Below are 23790 nucleotides of genomic sequence, written 5' to 3'. Positions count from 1 at the left end.
AACTTGTATATGTAAAAAGGTTCAGAATTTGAAGAAAAAGGCAGCTAATACATGAGCTGGTTGGGCTGTTACCGGTGGGAAGAAAGGATAAAGCTGTAAGCAGAAGAGACAGGCAATTTATAGTCCATGGGAGATATCATGGAGTAAGACAAAGATTCACTGGATTGTTTTGTGTTTGTTTTGGGGTTTTTTTTAATCCAACATAGTAAAAATATTTAGTTTCCAGACCTGACTACAAAACAAGAGAAATACTGTTCCATGAGAAAATACAGCAGAGGCTGCTGAAGAAAAATCATTCCAAATCCTGGAGTAAGACAGGCCTACGTATCTTTCATAAATTAGAATACGTGGATTTTGTGTTAGATGCCCTGGTATTAGCAAGCTGCCTTTTATTGTCAGCACTGCTCCCGGCTACCCAAGTTTAGGCTGCAGGTAGCTAAATCCAAGCAGACAGCCTAACCCATCACAACAGCATGAAGTATCTAAGAACTGGAAAACTATGCAATTACCTCTATAACAATTCAATACTGAAGTATTTTGTAATGGGATAACTTTGACAAAGCAAAGATTCTGAAAGATCAATAACCCATACTGCAGTGCCACACACACTAAATTATTTTTTCTTTTATATGCCTAAATCAGTTCTCTTCCCTCCTCCCCACTTTCACTAGCTGTTTCATCCAATCCTCGATTCCAGCACTTTCTACATAGCTATTTAGCAGGGGTCTTTTTTGATGCTGTTTTAAAAAACCCTCAGAAAAAAACCCCAATATTTACAAAAGTAAATATTTAATACTCCTAGTCTTCATTGTAGGAAATAAACTCTGGATTTTCAACATAACAATCTACCCTGAAAACTTGAAACAGTTGTCTAAGTGTGTAAATTCACCGTATTAAAATACCTGATGTTTTATTTCATAAATAGCTGGTTTACTATTATACCTATCAACTTTACTCACCAGGAGAAGGCTTTAACAGGAGTAGGTCCTTACTGTAGCAGAATCCAATCTTTGTGTTCCTGATACACTGCCTATTTCAAGAAGCACGGGAAGACATGCAGAACACAGCATGCATGTTAGTTTTCCAAAAAAAAAACCATCACAGCGATGTGATTACAGCTACTGTACTCACCCAACTCTAAGGTTACAAGTTAGAAAAGCAGAATTTATTTCACAGTTTATATATTAACCACTTCTACTTTCAGTGGCTAACAAAAAGTGTTCTAAGAAAATCTGCATGCCAACTAGCACACAAAAATTAGCAAAGGTAATAAGTAATTTATTTTATATAGTTTATATATTTTTCTTTTTTCTATATCATAAAAAAGGGGGTTTACATAGTAAAGACTTTACTTAATTTACAGAATTTTTCACATTAAATTTGGAAAATATTTTGTGCTAGTGACAATATTTAAAGTTTAAAACAACTCACATTTTATAGAGTAACATCAGAGGCAAAGGTGGTTTCTTTGAGCTTTACTCATAAATACAATTTTCAGAACCTGATGACAGATTATGCTGAAGTTCTCATCCCATCTGTTCCAATTAAATACATTTTCCATGTATTTTTACTTGTGTTTTGTGAAACAAATGTAAGTAAAAGTTTATTCTCATGGTACTGAGGAGAGTGTCTTTAAACAGACAAGATACCTCATGTGACAGGTGATCAGTTTCCACTTCCAGGTGGGATTGTTCAGGTGGTTTTTAATATTTATCTGTGTGCACGCACATGCATGCATATACGTATAGATCATTAAGTACACAACAGCGGATGAAGTAGTATGATCAATACTTAAGTGACCACTGAAGGGGGAATGTACCTTTCACTCAAGTTTTAATAATCTCAAAATTGTCTGAGGGAGTTTACTCATATAATTTGTTGAATGCATTTTACTGCATTTCAGAAGTAGGACGTACATTGGTCTAATTGCTGCTAATTAGAAATTATGCATCACATGATTAAGACTTCTACTAAAACATCGTTTTATTTTCCGAGTTTAAAACAAATTTATTTCTAACTATAACTCTCATTCTGTTAATCCAATAAAGTAAAAAGAAACTCCACATCTAGTATAGCTTCCTGAAATTATAAAGCACCGTATGGTTAAACACAGTGTTATATATACAACCATGCACAAGGCAGATGCTTTTATGCAGCAAAAAGGTAATTTGAACTTAACTCCCCTGAAATCTCAAGCAAAAAAAAAGTACATCATGCTTAAAATAATACAAAATCAATACCATCAATCTGCATCTTCTTTGGCTGCATAGAGGGTGAAGACATTGAGGTTGTAACTCTGAAATTTGCAGGAAGAGTCTCTGCTGATCCAGCAGCTAAACCTCTTATGTCCTTTGGTCTAAACTTCTTTCTCCATGAAGGTGCTCTCCTAAAGCTCTTATCATCATCCTGTTACATTGATAAACATCATTAGCAATTCAGAAAATGGAGGATCGTTACAGACATTAAAAGGATTACTGACAATCTTAAGTAAAGGTATCGCCACCAAATGAATTAATTTTCAGAAGAGTTCAGGGGCAAAAGCAGGAGAGGTTTTCATTTGCAACAATCTGTGTTCATTTGCTAGAGCGTAGGCTCTTCAGCTCAGTAACTATGGAAATTCTTGTGCTCGGCACATTCAGGAAAACGTTTTGTACTTCGAATGTTTGTATTTCATGATTTGCAGTAATTCATAAGTGTCACATCACTCATTCTTAGGGGATATGAGGAGTGGAGATCATAAAAGCTGTTTTGGGAACACTAACATAGAGAGGCTTAATTTGAACAATTGCTTTTAACCTTCAAATCTGTCTTACAGGAATGATGACACAGCTGTCGTGCTTTCTCACGCTACAAATTACAGGAAGTGATAGTGAGGAAAGAAAAAGTAAGTGTAGCAAATACTATATTGTCATGCAGTGTTTTGCTTAAGCACTTTGGTAAATTTAACTTGTAATTACCCAGGTGCAGTTTTCCCCCATTAATACACCTGCATCTTTGAAGAAATATAATATTGCTTCAGAAATATAATATTGCACTTATTAAATACAATAGTTTAAGTCCCACTTCCAAAAATGTCTTTTGCAGTGAAAGTCTTATGTCAATGCAAATATACCCATTGTGCATCTCCATTTGCCAACTTCAACTTTAGAAACAGTTCAATCCCTTGAATGCCATTTTACCTAAAATTTATCCCCTTTTAGAATTAGAAAACAAGTGTCTGCGTTATTTGAAGAGACCGTGATGATCAAACTGCCCTGTGCCGCTAGAATAGAGCAAACATCCATTCCTTCAAAGCTCCTTCCCTTGCAGTTTGCAATCACTAAGGAAAAATATCTTTAGAAAACTATCAAGCTCCTTTCTGATGAAGTTATTAAAACCTTAGTAGAGATGCACACTGAGAACAGAGCTGTCAGGATGCGCCACAAAAGGGCTCCAGAAGATGTGCAAACATACCTGGTGGTCATCTATACCAGTACGAACAGGTATTAACACCACAAGCTTTCTTGAAAAACACTCGCAATTACTTGAAATACTGCTCATTAGGACAAAGGTTTGAAATGTTATACAGTGCCTTTCTCTATCATAGCTTGTTCATCTGCAACACTGATCAATAATTTTCCCGCATTCTAGATAGAAAAAGAAGATTCAGCCCAAAGTGCTGCTATTAACCATGCAAGCCACAACAAACCTCTCCCTTGCAAATCATCTCAATACTTTTGTATTCAAAGTTATCTTAAATACACAACGCCTGCCATATTCAGAAACTCTTGAAGACAAGAAATTTCAAGTTAAGGTTTCTGTCACTATTCTGTCAATAGCTTAAAGAGGTTCAAGCAAAATTCTTTCACTTAACAGTTGTGATGTAGTTCCCAGGACCATAAACTGGCTCAAGAGCTCAAGTAACTTACTTCATCAAGTCTTCTGTCCGTGCCCATAGCAAGAAGGTTATTAAATTCCCTCTCCAGAACAGCACGAGCCTAAAGTTTATAGTATGAAAGAAACAGAAATTAATTCCAAAAGATTAGTAATTAGTAACATAGTAATTTTTAAAGCTTAATATAACCCAAATTGTTTCCTAACTTATCATCACATTAAGCATACTTAGTACTTGAAAAGTTACAATTTAAGTTGTAACCTATTAAAAATTTAGGAAAGAGTTAACAGCTCCCTCTTGCCCTAGTTGTGATGAAATTTCATGATTTCTGGCTAAAAATTATTTCAGAATATAAACTAGCAAACAAGAAAAATGAGGAGTTTTACACTAATGTCGTGAAGATATGCTATGAGGAAAATATTCAAACAATATTTTTTGTTCAAGAAGTTTATCAAACAGAATTGTTATTAACAATTAGAAAACAGTAAGAAAAGCATAATTCTGTTTTTCTCTTATAGGACAATGGACAGGTTTCCATTTCTAAAGTTTCTAGAGCTGGGAAGAAAGATATGCACTCACCTAAGGAAAAAAAAACCCACAAAACAGTCAGTCCCATTTTTAACATTCCTAGAGGGGAGAAAAATCCTATTGGCCATAAAGTAATTACTGCTTGCTTACCTGTGTGTTTTGAGTGGGTATTTGTAATAAGAGAGCTAATGCGTTGTAATCAAATGATTCATCTAAGGCCACAAGTGCACCATGAACTCCGCTCTCTATAAGGTTATTTGCGTATTCTTTAAGACCAATGGACACTACCCAATGGATCATTCTTTCATTGCTCCACACAAGGACATCTACGGAGAAAAAAAAAGTTGGCCAATTTATAACAATACAACTTTTCTGAACAAAAACCCCACAGTCCTTTCTTGATCTGTATGCTGGTGTTGGGACTGATCTTCATGTATACGCAATTCATCGTGAATGCTGTTAAGCAGTAGCCCTCAAGGAACTGCATTATTTAATATTTAGGTTGCAATCCAATCCACCTCTGCCCTTTTCGGTGTGCATGAAACGCTCTGAACTGGCAACAAAACTTCATGCTTAGACTCTAACACTCGGTGCTGGATCTTTTCCATAGAGTAGTTTCCCTTGCACCCAGAAGGAACAGTCCTCATGCAATCTCCTCTCTCTGCCTGCAGTCCCAGTTAGGAGACGAGCTCAGCGGGGCACAGCGTTCATGCAGATGGGGAAAGACAGGATCTTCTATTTTACACAGCAAAAGCCACTTACAGGCTTGGACCTCACTCAAGACAGATTAAGTATTTTGGAAAAAAAAAAAAGGTACTACTCAAAAATCTTACAGCAGTTTCTCATGCACTTCCTGCTGCGTTTGAACAGAAAGCCTTATTTATTATTGTTGTGTTGGTTTTGCGTGGCAAGGTTTTGGTAGCGGGGGGGCTACAGGGGTGGCTTCTGTGAGAAGCTGCTAGAAGCTTCCCCTGTGTCTGACAGAGCCAATGCCAGCCGGCTCCAAGACGGACCCGCTGCTGGCCAAGGCCAAGCCAATCAGCGCCCCTGTGATAACATATTTAAGAAAGAGAAAAACAGTTAGAGAGCGCTTTTGCAGCCAGAGAGAGGAGTGAGAAGATGTAAGAACATCTGCAGACACCAAGGTCAGTGCAGAAGGAGGGGGAGGAGGTGCTCCAGGCGCCGGAGCAAGATTCCCCTGCAGCCCGTGGTGAAGACCATGGTGAAGCAGGCTGTCCCCCTGCAGCCCATGGAGGAAGGATGAGGGGGTGTAGCGATTCCACCTGCAGCCCGTGGAGGACCCCACGCCGGAGCAGGTGGAGGCACCTGAAGGAGGCTGTGGCCCATGGGAAGCCCGCGCTGGAGCAAGCTCCTGGCAGGACCTGTGGATCCGTGGAGAGAGGAGCCCACGCCAGAGCAGGTTTGCTGGCAGGACTTGTGACCCCGTGGGGGACCCATGCTGGAGCAGTTTGCTCCCGAAGGTCTGCACCCCGTGGAGGAGACTCACGTTGGAGAAGGCCGTGAAGGACTGTCTCCCGTGAGAGGGACCCCACGCTGGAGCGGGGGAACGATGAGTCCTCCCCTGAGGATGAAGAAGCGGCAGAAACACCACGTGATGAACTGACCGTAACCCCCACTCCCTGTCCCCCTGTGCCGCTGGGGGGGGGCGGAGGTTGAAGCCGGGAGTGAAGTTGAGCCCGGGAAGATGGGAGGGGTGGGGGGAGGTGTTTTTAAGATTTGGTTTTATTTCTCATTCCTCTACTCTGTTTTGCTTAGTAATAAATAAGATGAATTCCCTCTCTAAGTTCGGTCTGTTTTGCTCGTGATGATAATTAGAGAATGATCTCTCCCTGTCCTTATCTCAACCCGTAAGTTTTTTTTCATTGTACCTTTTCTTCCCTGTCTAATGAAAGAGGGGAGTGATAGAGCGGCTCTGGTGGGCACCTGGCCCTCAGCCAGGGTCAACCCACCACATTGTTTAAAGCTTTATTATTTATTAGTTTTATAATCGTTTCTACTTTTAAGTTCTGAAGGTGTTCAATTTAGAAATGCAGACTTAACTTCAGCTTTTGTATACATACTACTACACTTTTCCACAATCATAAATTTGAAGTGGAAAGCAAACTTATTTGAAGTTTGCTGGAAGGCATTTCATGCCCTAACAGTTCCACAATCAAGATACTCTCTTCTTAGAGCTTTTCAAGCAAAAGCATTATAAAACAACATTTACGTGTTCAGCCCAAACATCAAAACAAAAATTATGTTCTTACAAGTAGGCTGGTTTGGTTTGGTTTGTTTTGGTTTTTTTTACTCTACTCAATGTCCATACCAACTGTTATAATGATCCACCGCATGTTTCTGGCCTGTGTCCACTAGCATTCTTCCCAAACAATTCCCAGGAGAAATAACAAGAGTTCTGTCTTTCAAGGAACAATTCCCTATAGGCAATAGATGCAGCTATACCATTCAGGAGGCTCAAAAAAAGGCTTACCAGCCACAACAGAGGCTCGTTTCGTGCCAGTTGTGATTCCTGGGCATGTTCTCAGGCACAATTAGTAGAATAACCACCAAAAGGCATCAACACTTCCAAAGGAAGGGGCAAGAGCAGGCACAGAGCCTTCTGAGCAAATTGTGTACACAGTAACCCTAAAATTTCAGTCTAAGATGTCAGAAAAGACTTCTGATATTAGGTGGGGGACAAAATTTCTATGGGAAGTCTCGGAAAATACTGTGAATCCCCAACCCTGCTTTTAGTTCTTTTTCTCCTCTCTTGTTCACTAACAACCACGAATCTGGAAGATATAAGCATCTAAGTCTCCTGCATATTTTTTCATAAAGTGCTGGGTAATAAAACTTACCAGTCACAAGCAACAATAAAATCATATAGATGCAAACTTATGTCAGAAAAAGAACAAACAACCCACACAAAAAAGAAAAAAACCAGTAACTTTTTCAAAAGTCTTGTCCTCCTAAAACATTTAGTTTTGTTTCAAACTTCAGAGCAGTAACCGTTTAAAAAACGCCTGCATTTGTAGCACATCTCCGCATGAGTGAATGATTTAATGACGTTTCATGATTCACTGTTCGAGGACCGCATCCAGACACATCTCCTGTATTTAACACTTATTATTTATAAAATTTCAATTCCTCCCTGTAATGCCTTGGTTTTTTAAAATAATTTTGAGGCAGATCAGTGAAAACACGTTAGAATCAGACTGAGGTCAAAACAATGCACTAACCCTTAATTTCATTCTGGCTTTCTTCTCTTTTCCTTTCAAGTTCTTTTCGATCATAATTCAGTCGTCGTAGGCACATAATTCCACACTGAAAACTGTTTCTGTTTAGAAAAGAAACAGAAAGTTTAGACTTAAAGGAAATATTTACTGTAAGTTATGTCTCCAACTTAAATCTATTTACCTGTGAAAGCTGTCCACCATTTTAAGTTGCCCACGCAGATCTTTTTTAGTTAAATGATCCAGCATTCGAGCATCAACAAGGCATTCCATGAAATAGCTGCGATACTGAGGGAGCCCCAGACTAGGGAGCCATTCGTTGCCAATCCACTCATGGTTCATATCACCATATGCTAATGTCTGTTTTTAAAAGATTAAGGAATAAGCTTATTAAAATGAGAAGTAAAGAGAAAAGCTTTTTTAGACAACATATTTTGAAGAAAAAAAAATAAAGTAATGCTTACTTAATTCTTATCCTGTAAAGTCAGGCATATAAAAATATTGGATACTATATGTATGTTTTCTGAAGAAGTCATCCTCATGAAGAAAAGCAAGTTTAGGTACTCAGAGCGGCAAGTAAAACTGCCTTAATTTATTTCATGTTGAAGAGTACACAAAATACACAAAACCTAATAAAAACAAAAAAGACTAATCTATATGGTTTTGATAGCAAGAGCCATAGAATTTCATTTTTACAGGATGCTGAAAAATATTGTATCTCTTGAAAATTGGGGTGGGGCAGGAATCTTATTTTTCACGTGACCATATAAATACAAGATATCAAAAAAATAACTGCAGGAGTTTTTTCGATACACTTAACTGTTTTCAGAACTGATCTAAATCAAGTAAGCAAAAAGTAGTAAAGCGGTAAAAACCCACTACTGAAGAACAACAGATTCTCAATGGTAGTCCCTATCCTAAAAAAACAACCCCAAAAGCAAAAAGAAAATCAAAAAACACCCCAAAGCCTGACTGCCCTCACTGCATTTTTTAACCTGCAAATCACAATGCACTTTTTGGAGACAACTTCTAAAAAGAAGAGCATTTGTATTTAGGCATTTAATCATTCCTAAAGCAACAAAAACCAGCAGCTCTTTTTTTCAGAAGTCAAGGCTAATAATTCATTTTTGCTGTACAATTAAAAGTGGAAAGCTTTATTTCTCCTCTAGAAGAAGCATCTTCCAGAAAGGAGCAATGCCACACAAAACGCATTTCTTCAAGCCATCGCTAGGTAGCAGACTCTTGTAACAGGGAGGCAAGCTATGATTGTTATCATTAAGAATCTGCAAATGAGTATCTGAGACATAGTTAACGGGACTTAAAACAGTTTTAAGCTGGAGGGCAGCCAAGCAAGAAGAGACTATACCGTCCAAAGATATGGGTCACAGGCAAATCCTGAGTTTTGTTTATATCCCTGTATAAAAATACTCAACTATCTCAATGCCTGAAAATACAATTAGGATTTGTCATCACTTTAAGGGAAAACAATTAATCAAGGAGGATTATAGAATTAGTGCACAGAAATCTACTTAACTATCGAGGCTCACTATGTCTTGTAGCACACCTGTGCTGGTGGCCAGGTTGAACAGTGGCTTTCTGCACACAGCAGATATTCTTGCTGGACTTCTGCCTTCTCCCACCAAAACATGCCATGCTTTATGTCATGAAATTATTTTAAAAATTGATCTAGTATGTTCAATGCATAGAATACAGCAATGCTTACTAAGGAAGAGTAACTATGTTTTGGTGATTCATAAGCTAGAGGATAAATATTTTAGAAAGCTAATGACAACAAAGACTTCTGAATATTCTTCCCCTAACAGCCCTATTATTAAAAATCCTTATGCATAGGGGTTTTTGTGATGTAACAAAGTACTATACAAAATTTCAATGATGAACCACCAACTCTTGGAAGTTCTAGAAAACATTCAAATATTTAAATCACCTAAATATATAAGTTTATCATCCAAGTATATATTATACAGAGATAAGCCTGTAGTTTCCCCCTCTCCCAATCCCCAAGCCGCACCAAAAGTCACTAAAAGATACTGCTATAAAGGAAAAACAAATACTTTCATGCTCTAATTATTGTGACAGTTTACATATAGTCTGTAATATTACATAAAGTTTCCAACCTGAGCCCAGCTTCCCTCCTCATCTTCCTGTTACGTGGTTAGAAAAGCAAAAGAACACATATGTATTAGTATTTAAGTTTAGTAAGGAGATCAAAGTTAAAGATGCACTGCAAGACTAATCTACTGCATACAAAAAAAAATCTAGATAAAGCGAGCATCATGCATTGTAAAAAAATATACAAGGCACTCATTTTTGTATGAGAGGTTGCAAAACTTATCTACTGATTAAGTTTTCTTGAGAGAAGAAATTTCCACACAAATAATCTGTCTATTAGTTAATCAAATCAGAGCTCCATTTTATAGATTAGAAATAGTTGGGGGGTTTTGTTTGGTTGGTTTTTTTGTTTGTTTGGGTTTTTTTTGGGGGGGTGGTTTGTTTGTTTTTACAACCAGTGTTGATTTTTCCCCCCCTTCTAGAGGAAAAGATATCAAGATGCAGGTTACAAGGTTAATAGTTAGAAGAAACAATGATCCAGAATTTTAATGCATTAATTTGGAAAAAGAAAAAAGAAAAGAGACAGACCAAAAGGCACTTGATTCAAATGTTCAAAAAGTGTGAAAAGCACTCTAAGGAAAAGAAGTGGCAACACTATAAACTAACCGTTTGTTGTGTGGCTGTAAGATTTTCCATTTCTTCATGTGTTACCCAGACATTTCCCGTGGTCTAATATGACCCCAGAGGGAACCAGTCCCATCCAGTGAAAGGAAAGCAGTAACAAAGAGGAGAGGTTGCAGAACATATAAGCAATCGGTACACGTAAGGAGCAGGCATGGGCAAAAGCAATGGTTTCTAAAGTCTTAAGAATAGGTATATCTATTGAAAGTAATGGCATGGAATAAAAGCCTTTTAACAGGGATCACTTTTCTTCAAAGATATTAACAAAACTGAATGCGATAAATAGCTTACACTGATGTAATTCATGGGTAAACACTTGACTCTGCTCTAATTTGAAAAATGCTTTTGTAGTCTAGTAAGCAATCCTAGGAATCTCAGAAATAACTTTAGATTGTAGGGCAGACTCATTAAAGAGAATTTAAGCTAACTTTAAGTGTCTAAATTTACTGTAGTGTAGAGAGACAGATGGACTCCTAGTTTCTGTAGGCTGAACCATTATTTGGAGTTAATGGCCTTATGCATGGATTAATGTATGTGAAATTTTACAAATTTCTGTACACACATGTATACTTCATCTGTATTATAAATTCTTCTGAGGCCAAAAGATGAGGCAAATAACATGTACTCTAAATATTTTGAATTATATACTTACACTGATGTAAACTTCTCTTTCTCTAAAGAGAAGTTTCATTTAATTTCCATGAAAGGAAGAAACATCCTATATTTAAATAATGTGGTCCTCTACAATTTAATGTTTCCAGAAATTCTTATTTGAAGCTTGAATCTTTTCAGTTACATGTTTACAGTAGAATTTTTGGAAATTCTAATGGTTCTAGAAGACATTTAATGCTGGATCACTTTCCTTACCGTCCTTGACGTGGGAGGGGCAGATGGACTTGTTAGTGACATGATTTCTTGAATGGCCAGCCTCAGCTTCAGTCTGTGCAGAGGATTACTAATTCCAATTTCACGCTGTATTTCTGTATCAGACAAGGCTGACATGATAGCACCGCTTTTCACATTTGCTCGGCAGGCAGCCACATACCAGGCTGGCATCCCAACCCATAGCTGAAACACAAAAAAAGGGGAAGTAAGCAGGATTTGGAAAACATTCCAGGCTCCAAAACTTTAAATTCTTTAGAAGTCTGCACACTGAGGGGGGTTATTTTTATTTATTTTGGAGGGACCACTTACCTCCAACCACACAACCACAGTAGGTCCATCCCACTGTGCAAAAGGCAAACCTTGTCTTCTGGCTTCCTCCAGCAACTCATGCCTACAATTACAGAAATGGTTATTAAAAACAAAGAGAAATTACTTGTAACTAGATGTTACCATTTAAACACTGCATTCAGATTACTATCTTCTTTCCAATAGTTAGCTTTCTTCCTTTCTCAGCCTTACAAGATATACCCACAGCACACATACAAGGACTACATAGCGACATAAGCTGAACATAATGGGAAATCCCGGAGTGGCAGAGATGCTGGATCTTGCCTTTCAGAAATTTGTGTCTGAAACTGCTGCTGACACTCTAACCCACACTGCCAACAGAAAGTGGAGATGTCAAACTCATTTGTCAGTCAGATTCTCAATTGCTGCAATTTTCTGTTCAGCAAATTAGACTGAACCAAAGTAGTCATTTTTCCTCCACATGCAGATCTGAAACCTGTGGAAATGTATGAGTACATCAGATACCCATGCCATCAACACAGTACTATCAATTAGGCTGGAAACTGGGACAGTAACCATTTAATTGGCAAATTTTAGTCCGCAACAGCAAGCCTGTCAGAATTTCAGGCATCGCTTCAGACAGCCATTATATTCAGCGAGCCACGCTTTGGCAATTATATTCTGAAAGGCTGGGTACTGAAACTCAGCTTTCATCTCCTGTGATGACACCATTTCCTTTGTTATACTGAAACAGAAGAGACTGAAGTTTAATATTGACAATTCAGCTTACAGAAACAACGGAAGCTCACAAGATCCCTATAAATAGCTGCCAAAAATGTTTGATAAACCAAGAGAAAAACTAGTGTTGCTGGTATAAGAATGCAATGTTGCTTGGATACCCCATCTGAAAAAAAAAATAGACAAAGTCTGAAAAAAGCATATTTAAGCTGCCTTTGAAAGCTAGTTATATATAGTTAAGTTTCCACTCACTCTCCTCTGAAGTTTAAAAAAAGTTTCACCTAATTGGACAGTTTTTACCGTTTTATGCTTTTTATTCACGCCTGCAGGTGTAGAATTAAGATAAGCAGCAATACTGCAGATTCACGTTACGTACTTATAATCTTCCCACAATTTAAAACAAACAAAATCTCCTCGCCTTCAGAACTGTATCGTTGAATACATCCAAGATAAAATATTTAAAAGCTACAGATATTAAAAAAACCACTACACAAGACATCTTGAAAAGGGGTTACTGAGAGAGTAGTAGTTTTCTTTGTTACTAGTGCAGAATGGATGTGTGGTATCCAGCTCTTTTAGACATGCCAGCATACCTGGGATCCTCATGTTATATTGGTAGATAGCTAAATATCAAAAATAATCAATGAAGTAGTAAATATACTAGCAACTGTTTTATCAGTAGATACTAATTCTCGACCTGCAAGTCAATAAATTCCTGTTACGCTAAAAAAGAACCTCCCAATACTTTATCCTAATTAAATGTGCTGCCTGGGATTGAAAAAAAAAGGGGGGGGAAGGAAGGAACTGCCAGATAACTGGTTACAAATAACCATTCGAAGACCCAACAATTAAGGCGGAAATGGTGTTGAGCAGTTAGCAGCTCAATAGCTAGATTTCACTAACAAACACTACAGTAAAAGTTAATACATATTTGTACACTTCAAAAAGATACATGTATTTCTGAATTAGGAATGAAGGATCAGCTATTTTCCTGCTACCACATAACATTAATCCCACAAACCACTAGCCATGAACACATTCAGTTTGGCTTCACTTGTTTAAAGATTAAAAAAAGAGAAAAATAAATTAAGAAGATGATATCAAGTACTGTTTGGTAAGAACAGAATAAAACGCTTAATACTGTATTTGCCATAAAAGGAATATGATTTTTTTCCAAGTAGTTTAACTTCAAAATTGGTGTCTGTCTTCCTTTTTGGTGGTTGTGGTAAGACAACCATGCAGAGAGGGAGGTCCATGAGCGACGGAAGAGCACAGATGTGCCCAAGGCAGCCTCCAATTTGACTAGGATGACCCCACAAAAGTGTGTGATCCCTCCCTCCCCCCAGCTCATAAAGCTGCTTGGGGTATTGTATGGAATTCAAAGAACTGCAGTGTAATTTCTGCTAGTATTGTGTCTCCCTGTGTAGTATCAAGTTAACCATGAAACAGCAAATCATCTGGAGATGCACGGTACAGGGAATGTATCAAAAGCATAAGGAGAGGCTATGATGCAAACTTTAAACTCATGGTGGTACTGTATGCAGAAACAATTGTGCTGCTGAAAGGAAGTGTTACATGATGGAGGCAAACATGTAGAAATAGAAACAAACCAACCAAAAGTGTTTATGAGATACCTTTATGCAGAAATTATTCAGTGGATCCAAAGAGGAATGCATCCATGAAGTACAAAATGAATTGTGGAATTTGTTCACGTGCAAGAAGAGATAGAAACTTGCTTGCACGGGAAATCATTAAACTGAAAGCTCAACATCTCATGGGATGAATTCAAAGGCAGCTGCTGTTTTGTCTGCAAATGATGCATCAATGTTTTTTTTCCTATAGCAGAGAACTTCACTTTTCCAACAATTGCCCTCCAACTTCACCAAGAAACTCGCTGCATTCCAGCAATACGTAATCAGATTAAAGATCACAGCAGACACGCCAGTTTAGTTTCACAGGCCATCCAATTATACCATTCAGTAAGTGGGTGCAAAATCCAGCTTCGTGCCTTTGTGAGGAAAAAAATAATAATATTGCAGTAGTGTTGGCAGAGTTAACAGATGGTATAAAACTGGCACCGCAAAGGACAGAAGAATGTCAAAGGAGTAGCTGGCTACTGGAATAACTCTAGGTGACAAAAGCAAGGGATAGATGTCTACAGACTTAATAAAAAGTTGGCTGAACATCACTGGCACTGGAGACCAAGTGTGCTGCGGCAAGAGGAGACCACTTGTTGTTTGACACATTCAAAAGGCATCTAACGCCAGCTGTGGGGAACAAAGAAACTGTGGTCCTATGGGATGAGACATGATGTCAAAACTCCAGGTGCTTGATGTAGTAGCAAACACGCAAGGCCCTTTAAAGACCATTTGAAGTAGTTGTATTTAGAATGGCTCTTGGCAGGCAAGCATACTTTAACGCCACAAGGAAAACAAAGCAGGCCGGTGCAACACCACTTGGTCTGGATTACAACAGCATGGGAATGGATAAACCCAGAACTCATAGCCAAAGGGGAATGCTGTATTCCAGATTTCTTGTTTGGAAATAAAGATAACGGATTTGGAAGAAGTTGAGAGTAGAAAAAACACCGTAGGGAAGGTGGTGAAGAGAGTGATACTGATGGAAATGACAGAGTTGCAAGGTGTAAAAGAGGCAACAGTAGTAAAACACGAGGTGAAAATACTCTCATTTCAGGCACAGCATCAGTGGAAAGTTAATATCCTTATTATATGTCGATTTCAGGTGTGTAACAAACCTTTTGTGTATAACTTTAAGGAGAGTTATCTTAACTTTAGGGTTGCCTTCCTTTCTGATTAATACAGTATTAAGTTTTCTGTTGTACAGAGGGAAGCACAAATACAGTTGTGACAAACACTGTCAATAGTACAGCTCAAAGATGAACAGCATGAACAAAACACTAAAACCAACTTAAATTTAGTAAACAAAGAGCAACAGTTTGACATAAATACATCTACCTTGAAAATAAATTGCCACAAATATCTACTACTGCTAAACAACTTCCAAAACTCAAATCACAAAACTAATTCTAAGTAGGGTGTAATATTTCCAATATAAAAATTCACACCACGCAAATTAAGACAAGACATTGAACTAGCATTCACACTGAACTAGACAACACTGGATTTATTTCAGCAAGACATTTTCACAATAAATTCTTTTGAATCTAGTATCTCCCCTTATAATTAGTTTTTTTTTTTTCAAAAGTTAGAGCTTTTACTATATTGCTAAAAAAATCCAAATGAGATTTATCATAACTTCACAACAATCCTAATAAAATAAGTAAAAACTTACCCTGATTTTGCACTACCAGATCAAATGGTAAACAAAAGAAAAATAAAACAATGAAAGAAAAATGGACAAATAATGTACACTGTAATTTAATTCTGTAACTATAAATAGGCTTTTGTTAGTAAAGACATTGAATACTGCCCTCGGCCTGTTTGTGTGCATGCATGCAGAAATCAGAAAGATAAGCAAGCAAATAGGGATTAGAGACAACTATAAATAGAAAGAGCTGTCATTGTTCCAAGCATTCAGGTAACTGGAATTCTTTTTGCTGAACACAGAATTTTTATAAATGAACAGTCAGCCTTGAAAATTTGTTTGGACCCCTCCCTCCTCCAATATCAAAGTGAAAAGCAATTCAGAGCAGCTTTACCACTCTCTCTTTTCCATAAGGAGCATCTCAAGAAGGCAGCAAGGGATCTTCGATGCTTTGCGATAACATTGCTTCCTATGTTCAGAATACCTGTCAGGATTCTGAAACAGCTGCATTAAAATACCTTGTGAGGATTTTTAAAATTGTAAGATTTGCTTCTCCTGGAAGTTCAAAGTGCCCTGCTGCTGCTCTCAGTAGTAAGAGTAATAAAGCTCAACGTTCTGATACGTATCTTCATCAACAGAGTCTTGTTTCACACCCACTTTCACTAGAATACCTGAATCAGATACCTTCCCGTGAATGCACCTACTCATATTTAATAGCTAGGCAAAGCAATTTCAAACCAAAAGTTGTCATTTGTCTAATATAGACACTTCTGTTTTAAGCAACCAACAACATGCAGCCATGAGGTTTTGGAAAGACAGAATGTTTACAAAGAAAAGTCATGATTTATCTGCGACTGCATTTTTTGCATTTATTAAAGCAAGACAGTATAGATTGTTTTACTCCAGGATGAAATATGGCTGATACTGAGAAAGATCTACATTGTTCAAAGAACAGCCCTGCCACTCTTTAGCTATGACCAAACTAAAACTGTTTATTCAACCAAGATGTGGTATGACTTTAAAGCTCTATAGAAAAGGGAAAATACCAGATCATAATAATGTACGATTGCCTTCAGTGTAACAGTCTGAAGAAAAACAGCTGAACATTCTGTTATACAAACAAAACCACATTCCTTTCTGACTTTTCAAACCAACACACTGCTGGTTTTCATTACCAGTCACCAGGCATTATTATTTGTTAATAGAACTTAGGTACTGCAAGAAATCTCTCTCACAAAGAGAAAATTAGCACACTTTCTTTTCAACAGTCACTATTCTGTCTTCAGATGGCAAGCAAAAAGCAAGACATGTCTTGCGTGTTTTTTGACACAGAGTAAAGACAGTTGAACAAAAGTGCTAGATATATGGCTCAGCTTTGGGTGGAAAAATACAAAGCATGCCTGATCCTGCTTACGTTAATTTGAGTGTTTCCTGGTTTACCATATAAACATCAAGTCAAGATTTCTGCTAGTAGCAATATCTATTTTTCACCTATGATTATAGTCTTTGCTTCATCTCTTAAGTCTGGGAACAACAAAGCATGCAATAGATACTCTAAAGCGAATGTTAAACTAGAGATTTTCTTCGATACACACTGAAAAGATTGTCATGGCTAGAAAAAGGTAACTGTGTATCTAAAAGGTGCCATAAAAAAGGAAATAGTCACAATTTATTAAAAAAACCAGGAAAACAGGAGTATATGATGCAAAGAAAAAAATTTCGGCTCTGAAAAACATATGAGAGAAAATGTCAAGACGAGCTTAGAGAGAAGTAAAAAAAATAGTGAACACAGCAGCAGTTAGCGGCTGCAACGCAAAAGGAAAGACTTCCAGAGTCACCTGCTAGAAAGGAGCCTGGCATGCATACGGAAGGATGTCTGTACAGAACATCTCATGCTTTCACTCTCTCAACTCTCTCACAGGAGCAAGTAGAGGCCAAAGACACTTTGGGAAATCATCCAAATGAATTAAACCCAAAGCAGGTATTAAACATAACAAATTTGGGGGAAGGTTTCGTAAGAGTCCACTTTTATCTCCAAGTTTGTTTATTACAGCATTTCAACAATAAGCTTTCAGCACTGAAATTCATTTCAAACTTACCACGACCTACAGTACTATTAATGTACTGGGAAAAAAAACAGTAAAAAAAAATGTATACAGGCTTATTAGCCATAGCATCATACTAGGCAAAAATACCTGAAAACAAAACAAAAACCAAACCAAAACATTTTTAAACAAAGCAATATCTTAACAGAGGATTGAAAATATTCAATAACTTACTTTTTCTGCATTTTCCTGTTTTTTTCTGCCTGACCTCCAAGCTTGCTGAGACCTAAAGCATCCTGAGAGGCACTATCTGCTTCTGCCATGCCAACTACAAAAAAACAAAAACAAAACCCACAAAAAACCCAGTGTTATCTTCTCCATTTTGGCCAGTTATAACTAAAAAAATCACTACTGCTTTCCTGCACAAAAGTATTTAATCCTTTGTAATATTACTGATCAGAAATGTACAAAGCCAAACCTCCAAGCCCATCTATCATTCCATTTCCTAGTTGAATACATACCCATCAAAATAGTGGATAAAAAAAAGGGAAAATCAGATTGGTACGGACTCAAATAGGTGCTGTCTAAAACCAGTCAGAGACACACAGAGCACCTCACGTTTCAACCACCTGTAAGATGAATCCTCCACGTTCCCATATCACTTATGGGTGGTGTCAACATCAAGGGTACTAATTTACACAAAGAATTATGCAAAGAGAAAGGTAACCGTAGCATTTACTAAGCCAGCTGCGTTCATTTCAAGAGAGTTCCTTTGGGCCCAAAGTGAAGACATGCCTGTTGGTGTCAACACTAAAAAAAGCCTCTCTCACTTCTGAGAAAGTTGAAATTTTTGCTTCACAAAACAAGCCATAACAGTTCCATAAGGTTCCATAACCTGGTTACATGAGTCTAAAAGACAGCAACATAACCTGACTAGCTGAACTTGCATCCTACTCTCATAAAAAGACCTACCACAAGATTCAGTGTCACTAGTTCCCAAAAAATGCTGTACATCAGCATCAAAATAATCAGTCATAAATATGTACATACCGATACACACATCAAATTCAGTCTTTCACTCTCTCTTACTATGCCAAAAAAAGAAAAAGCGCAAACCAACCTTGTCCTAATGTTTCCTTGCTTGTTTGTCCGGGTCGTCCTTTTTCTTTCTTGCCAAACAAGCGGCCAATGGAGGATTTGATCCCCTTCTTTTTGGGGGCTTTATGAAGGGAATCTTGACTACTATTGCTGCTACTAGGATTACTTGTTTGCCCATCTTGTGAGCCTGTTGAACTTTACAAAAAGAAAAAGGCATCATAAAGGAGTCTCTTTTTTAGGAAATATTTCAATACCTAGACTAAAATCCTATAAGCTGAACAACTTTGCAGTTTTAGGATTTTATTCTGATGATCTGAAATCCTAAGTTACTGGTAGGTCTGACTTATTCACTGCTACTTACTTTCTAATGTCCCTGATATCTTCATGGCTCACGGTATGCAAAGCTCCTTTTTGAACTCTGTCCAAACGCAAAGATCGAGGTGAAGAAGGTGGTGATGTCTCACATTTTATTGTGGTTTTATCATCTCGTACCTCTTCTCTAGAAGCTGGAGACTAACAGAAAACAAATGAAAACTTGAGGGGTTAGTTGGAAATGCCAAAACATGAATGTAATATCAACACCACACAAAATACTGAATGGAAAAAACCCAAATCTTTCAAGTGTTAAAGGGTTACTCTCGCCCTTTCTATTCCACAGTTGCCTATAGTTTGACTTCTTTCTGGATTTTCTGTTACATTCAGTGACAAACTACTAAATTTCAGCCTTAGCTAGTGAAATGAGCAAGTAGCACTCATCTTTTACTCACTAATAGAGCTAAGACCTAAAGTAATGTCTTCAGCACCATAAAACTAATACACCCGACTTCAGCTTAAGCAAGCGCAAAGACAGAAAACCAGAGAGTCCTGTGAAAAGAAAGCATTGTCATTCTCACTGTTACACGTGTTTAGACAATCATTAACAAGATCACCAATTCTATGAAATCAGTTTCTACATTCCTGTGGCTACAGCTTATCTCAAAGTTTGAATAACAGAAAGGAAGACTTACTTGTGTGTGCACTAACAGATCTTTAAAATTAAATATTGTTCCATGAAGATTGCAAAAGTCACTGTTACAAACAGAAAGCAACACAATTCCCCACACCAGCAAAAAAGCCAAGAAAAAAAAAAACAAAGCACAAAACAAATCCACACTTATGTTAAGATGATAAACCATTTTACATTTAATATCAAAGAGCATATAAACTTGCTTTATTATAGGGTTACCCTACAAATGCTTTTTTTTATGTTCCTGTTACCCATTAATGAATTTGGGGACAAAGAAGGAGATGAAGAGGCACACCAGTAAATAAACTAAAGATTTTTACCTTTCTACGGTGTTTCCTTAAATCACTAGGCTGATAGATGCATGCAAAGAAAAGAAATTTGGAAGAACCATATTTATTATAAACTGTAGCACAGACTGAAATAACTAGTACAGACAAAACATATTAGGGAGTATATAAATAATAATTACAGCAATGGCACAGAGACTATGAAGTACTCTTCAAATCACAGATTACTTAAATGTATCCCTGAAGAGGGGACAAGGAAGAAAAAAAAAATTAATCAAGACTTGTAGTTGGTTATCTACAAAAGTACCATAGCTATTTCAACGTATGGGTACTGCAGGCAAATTGGCACACAAAATGTGCATTATCTTCAGCAAGAAAAACATGGGGGCATAAGGTGTTGCTTTTAAAAAGCAAGAGGATTTCCAGTCATATGTCCAGGACTTGCCTTGAACTGTATAACCTACATGGCAGCCACAGCAGGCTTAATACATTGTCTGCACTAGTCCTTTCTCACACCTTAGCCAATTCCTCAGTCGTTTCCTATGTAGCATATAAAGCAGCCAGACTTTAAGAACTGTGAAAGACAGAGTGCCAACCAGAGCTGATTTCTATACAGTAACAGTATTCTGTTCTTTTTTACTAAGTTTAAAGTGCTGGAATGTTTGAGCAAGAGTCTACCACCGATTTTATTTTATCCTCCACCCGCTCCAGAAGCCACTGTATCTCCCTTCCTAGGTACTTCCCACCTCTGCCAGTGCACAGAGCAAGGCAGCAACCCTGAGTAACATAAACAAGTTATCCAGGCTGCTGACGACAAAAGTTTGAAATAGTTTCATAGTTATCATCGTTGTATTTGGTGACAAATTGTTTCAAAAGACTGCAACCAAAAATAAAGTCAGTCCTCTCTGAAGCGTGGGAATTGTATGTTGTTCCTCCTGCCACAAATGGCAACTTTTAATCACTTGTTATTTAGAATATATGCAAACTACACAGCATTAATATGTAAAGTTTTGTTCAATCTGACTGTACAGTACTATGGTAACAAATCATAAATTCATAGAAGGGCTTGGGTTGGAAGGGACCTCTAAAGATTATCTAGACAAAGCGTAGCAGACTCATTTTAACCTTGCTGGATCTTTCATCTGTTAAATCCAATAACCCATACAAATGGAAATATTTACCATATAGAATGAAAACTATCCACAAGAACTGTTGAAAAGAGCTGTTAAGTTTTACAATGTATCATGTTGATGCTTTTTAATTTTAATCAGAAGGGGTTTCAGCTAACTGAACTGCCCAGCGCTACTACTGTAGTTAGCATTAAGCCAATGTTGCCATCATGCTCACAGACCAGTGGCCAGATGCTAAAACGTCAGACAAATGCAACTGCAAATAATATATCAAGTGCCTTTGAGTCACAATTATTATGACCTAAAGTGAATTTAATTATTTATTTTTATTCAATTACATTAGACTTTAACACAAGACACATAGTCTTCTGATCTAGCTACTTACAGTTGTATATGGTTTTCTGTAAGAGACGTATGTAGCTTAACTACTTATTACTGTGAAAAGTCAGAATATATTCTACTCTGCATTTTGACATTTGTTAGTTTCTGTGAAAGAAGCACGCTTGACCCTGGATATACGGATAGAGCTAGTATAATGATGATTTTTATTTTTTTTTTAAATGCAAGAAAGGCAAAATTATTCCTTTTTATTAAAAAATAGACTTTTTGGTATATTTACACATTATTTTTAAAAAGCCAGCAAAAGCAGTTAGCCCAAATACTTGGTTTTAAACACTCCTATAAGAGACCTAAATAAGCCGAGTCAGTGACTGACAATTCACCTGCCCTTACAGTGACAGGTAGCATTCCTTGTCTACTGCTTGGTATAATATAAGCATGATACAAGTGCAGTAATCCAAGACAATAAGGTATAGTAAGTACGGTGTTGCATGTACAACTAGTAAGTACAGTTTCCAAATGCATATGCAGATCTGGAGATAAAGTAATGTATTTAGAGCTAAGTTAGAGAAGGAACTTTTCCTGGAGAGTCCTTGCAAATAAATACCTGTATCCAAGATGCTCCTTAGTGAAAGACATTCCAAATGTGAGAAACCATTTGGTTTGCATCACATTTATGTAAAAATAAAACAGTGGAAACTTGTATCTTGTTTTTACAGATAGGTTTACGTGCTTAAAGCCCCTCCTCCAAGGAGGATTCATTTTTCTAAGCAGTCATATGAACATCAAAAGAATGGATCCATCTTTCTCTACTCACTCAACTGCTAAGCGCAAGCTACTACTTCATCAGGTACTAGGTCTAACAGACACTTCTTTTACATGTCTTAATAGGCTAAAACCAAGACACTAGAGCTCATTAAAACAGCTGTGATTCCTCCACAATCTTCAAGATTAATACAATATATGCAAATCACTTTCTAGCTGAGCATTTAGTGGAATAGTGGACTGCTAAAAATAAAGTTTAAAGCAGAGGGAGAAACTGGTTGCTGTACCAGGGGTTGAAAAGAAAACATTATTTCTTCTAGGAAGAGGAGTCGGAAGAAAGACCATAACAGACAGAATACTTAGGCATGAGATGTTGACCAAATAATAGACTTGAGTTCTGAACGTTTTTCCTAATCATTATGACTGTATCTTACACTTTTTATAGAAGTTGAAAGGAAGCAGTAGAAAAACCTAGAGAAAGGAAAAATACAGCTGAGTAAGAAGGAGAAGAAGGGGAAATCAAACAATCCATTTCCTAGAGAAAAGGAATACTCTTCTGAAAAATTAAAGTTAACAGATACTTACCAGTGTCATGATACCTAGTCTGTCCACTTCCCGAGCTGGACTATGTGGAATCCGCCTTGGGGTGGAGCGGCCACTGCCAGGCGGAGAAGAACCAGCAAGTGAACCACTTGCATAGGGTGGAGGAATGGAGCTCATGGACCTGAATCGGCCATGGGCATCCAAACTTCCACTACCCACTCTGCTTTCAATTTCCTCTGCACGCTGCTCTGTGTTTTCCTTTTCTTCTTGTATAAGTCTAAAAGAAAAGAGTTTCAAAGGAACATGACATTCAAGTAAGTACCATATAAACAGAATGGCTGACTCAAGCATTAGGAAGCAGCAGCAAAACAGCCACACTGAAAAATCCTCTGATCTAATCCGAAAAAACCCAGTGGTAAACACTACCATTACCACCGTGCAGGGGTTTCTGTCAAACTAGTAACACACAATCCCTTCCATAACTGGGACTGAAGACAAAGAACCAGAAAAGAGTACTTGGCCTAAGGAAACCAGCTACTTCTGTCAAGTTCCCCCACCAGGGCAGTGAATGGGCAACCACCATTTTCTGAGTAAGCACACAAAAAGGATTTCTAGTGTCACAGAAACCCATTTTTATCAAAACCTAAACAGCAGATAGACCATACCTAATCTCTTTGTTGATTGCATCCAACTGTTCTTGAAGCATCATGGCCAAAGTCTGAGCATCAGCCTGACCACTTGGTGACAGCAGATCAACTGAACTGAATATAGTCTCCCTATCATCCTCAACATCAGACACGTCAACATCACTTTCAAATGCTTGTGCCACGTTTGCCAACACGCTTGCTTGCTGTGCTCGCTCCCAGTCCTGCTCGTTCAGAGTTTGAACCTAAGAGAATAAAAAAAAAAATCCAAACTCAAACGGAAAAAACATGACATTTCTACTGTTTTTCAAGATGTTGAAAATAATTTTTAAAAAGCCCACTTACATGCTG

The 23790-nt window shown here is 37.6% G+C and overlaps 1 protein-coding gene across 3 annotated transcripts in view; it reads right to left on the bottom strand.

The window, feature by feature from the left end:
* The window catches only part of PPFIA1 (PPFI scaffold protein A1), a 58611-nt gene that overhangs the window by 1943 nt on the left and 32878 nt on the right, over positions 1–23790 (bottom strand). Inside the window, exons 15-28 of one of the 3 annotated variants that reach the window (XM_075755392.1) lie at positions 23461–23684; positions 22838–23072; positions 19087–19238; positions 18748–18920; positions 17862–17955; positions 11581–11662; positions 11254–11454; positions 10372–10434; positions 7820–7995; positions 7642–7739; positions 4553–4728; positions 3909–3977; positions 2241–2406; positions 960–1030 (exon numbers count right to left, since the gene is read on the bottom strand). In XM_075755392.1, the coding sequence (XP_075611507.1) occupies positions 972–1030; positions 2241–2406; positions 3909–3977; positions 4553–4728; positions 7642–7739; positions 7820–7995; positions 10372–10434; positions 11254–11454; positions 11581–11662; positions 17862–17955; positions 18748–18920; positions 19087–19238; positions 22838–23072; positions 23461–23684 (1968 nt within the window). In that variant the 3' untranslated portion in view covers positions 960–971. Of the gene's footprint in view, positions 1–959; positions 1031–2240; positions 2407–3908; positions 3978–4552; positions 4729–7641; positions 7740–7819; positions 7996–9737; positions 9798–10371; positions 10435–11253; positions 11455–11580; positions 11663–17861; positions 17956–18747; positions 18921–19086; positions 19239–22837; positions 23073–23460; positions 23685–23790 lie in introns of those variants that run through there. The other 2 variants (XM_075755393.1, XM_075755394.1) reach the window with 2 other exon arrangements.

This window comes from Balearica regulorum, chromosome 5, assembly GCF_011004875.1.
Source record: "Balearica regulorum gibbericeps isolate bBalReg1 chromosome 5, bBalReg1.pri, whole genome shotgun sequence".
NCBI classification, from domain to species: Eukaryota; Metazoa; Chordata; class Aves; order Gruiformes; family Gruidae; genus Balearica; species Balearica regulorum.
The sequence above is the reverse complement of the archived record's forward strand: the minus strand, read 5'-3'. Positions and strand labels throughout refer to the sequence as shown.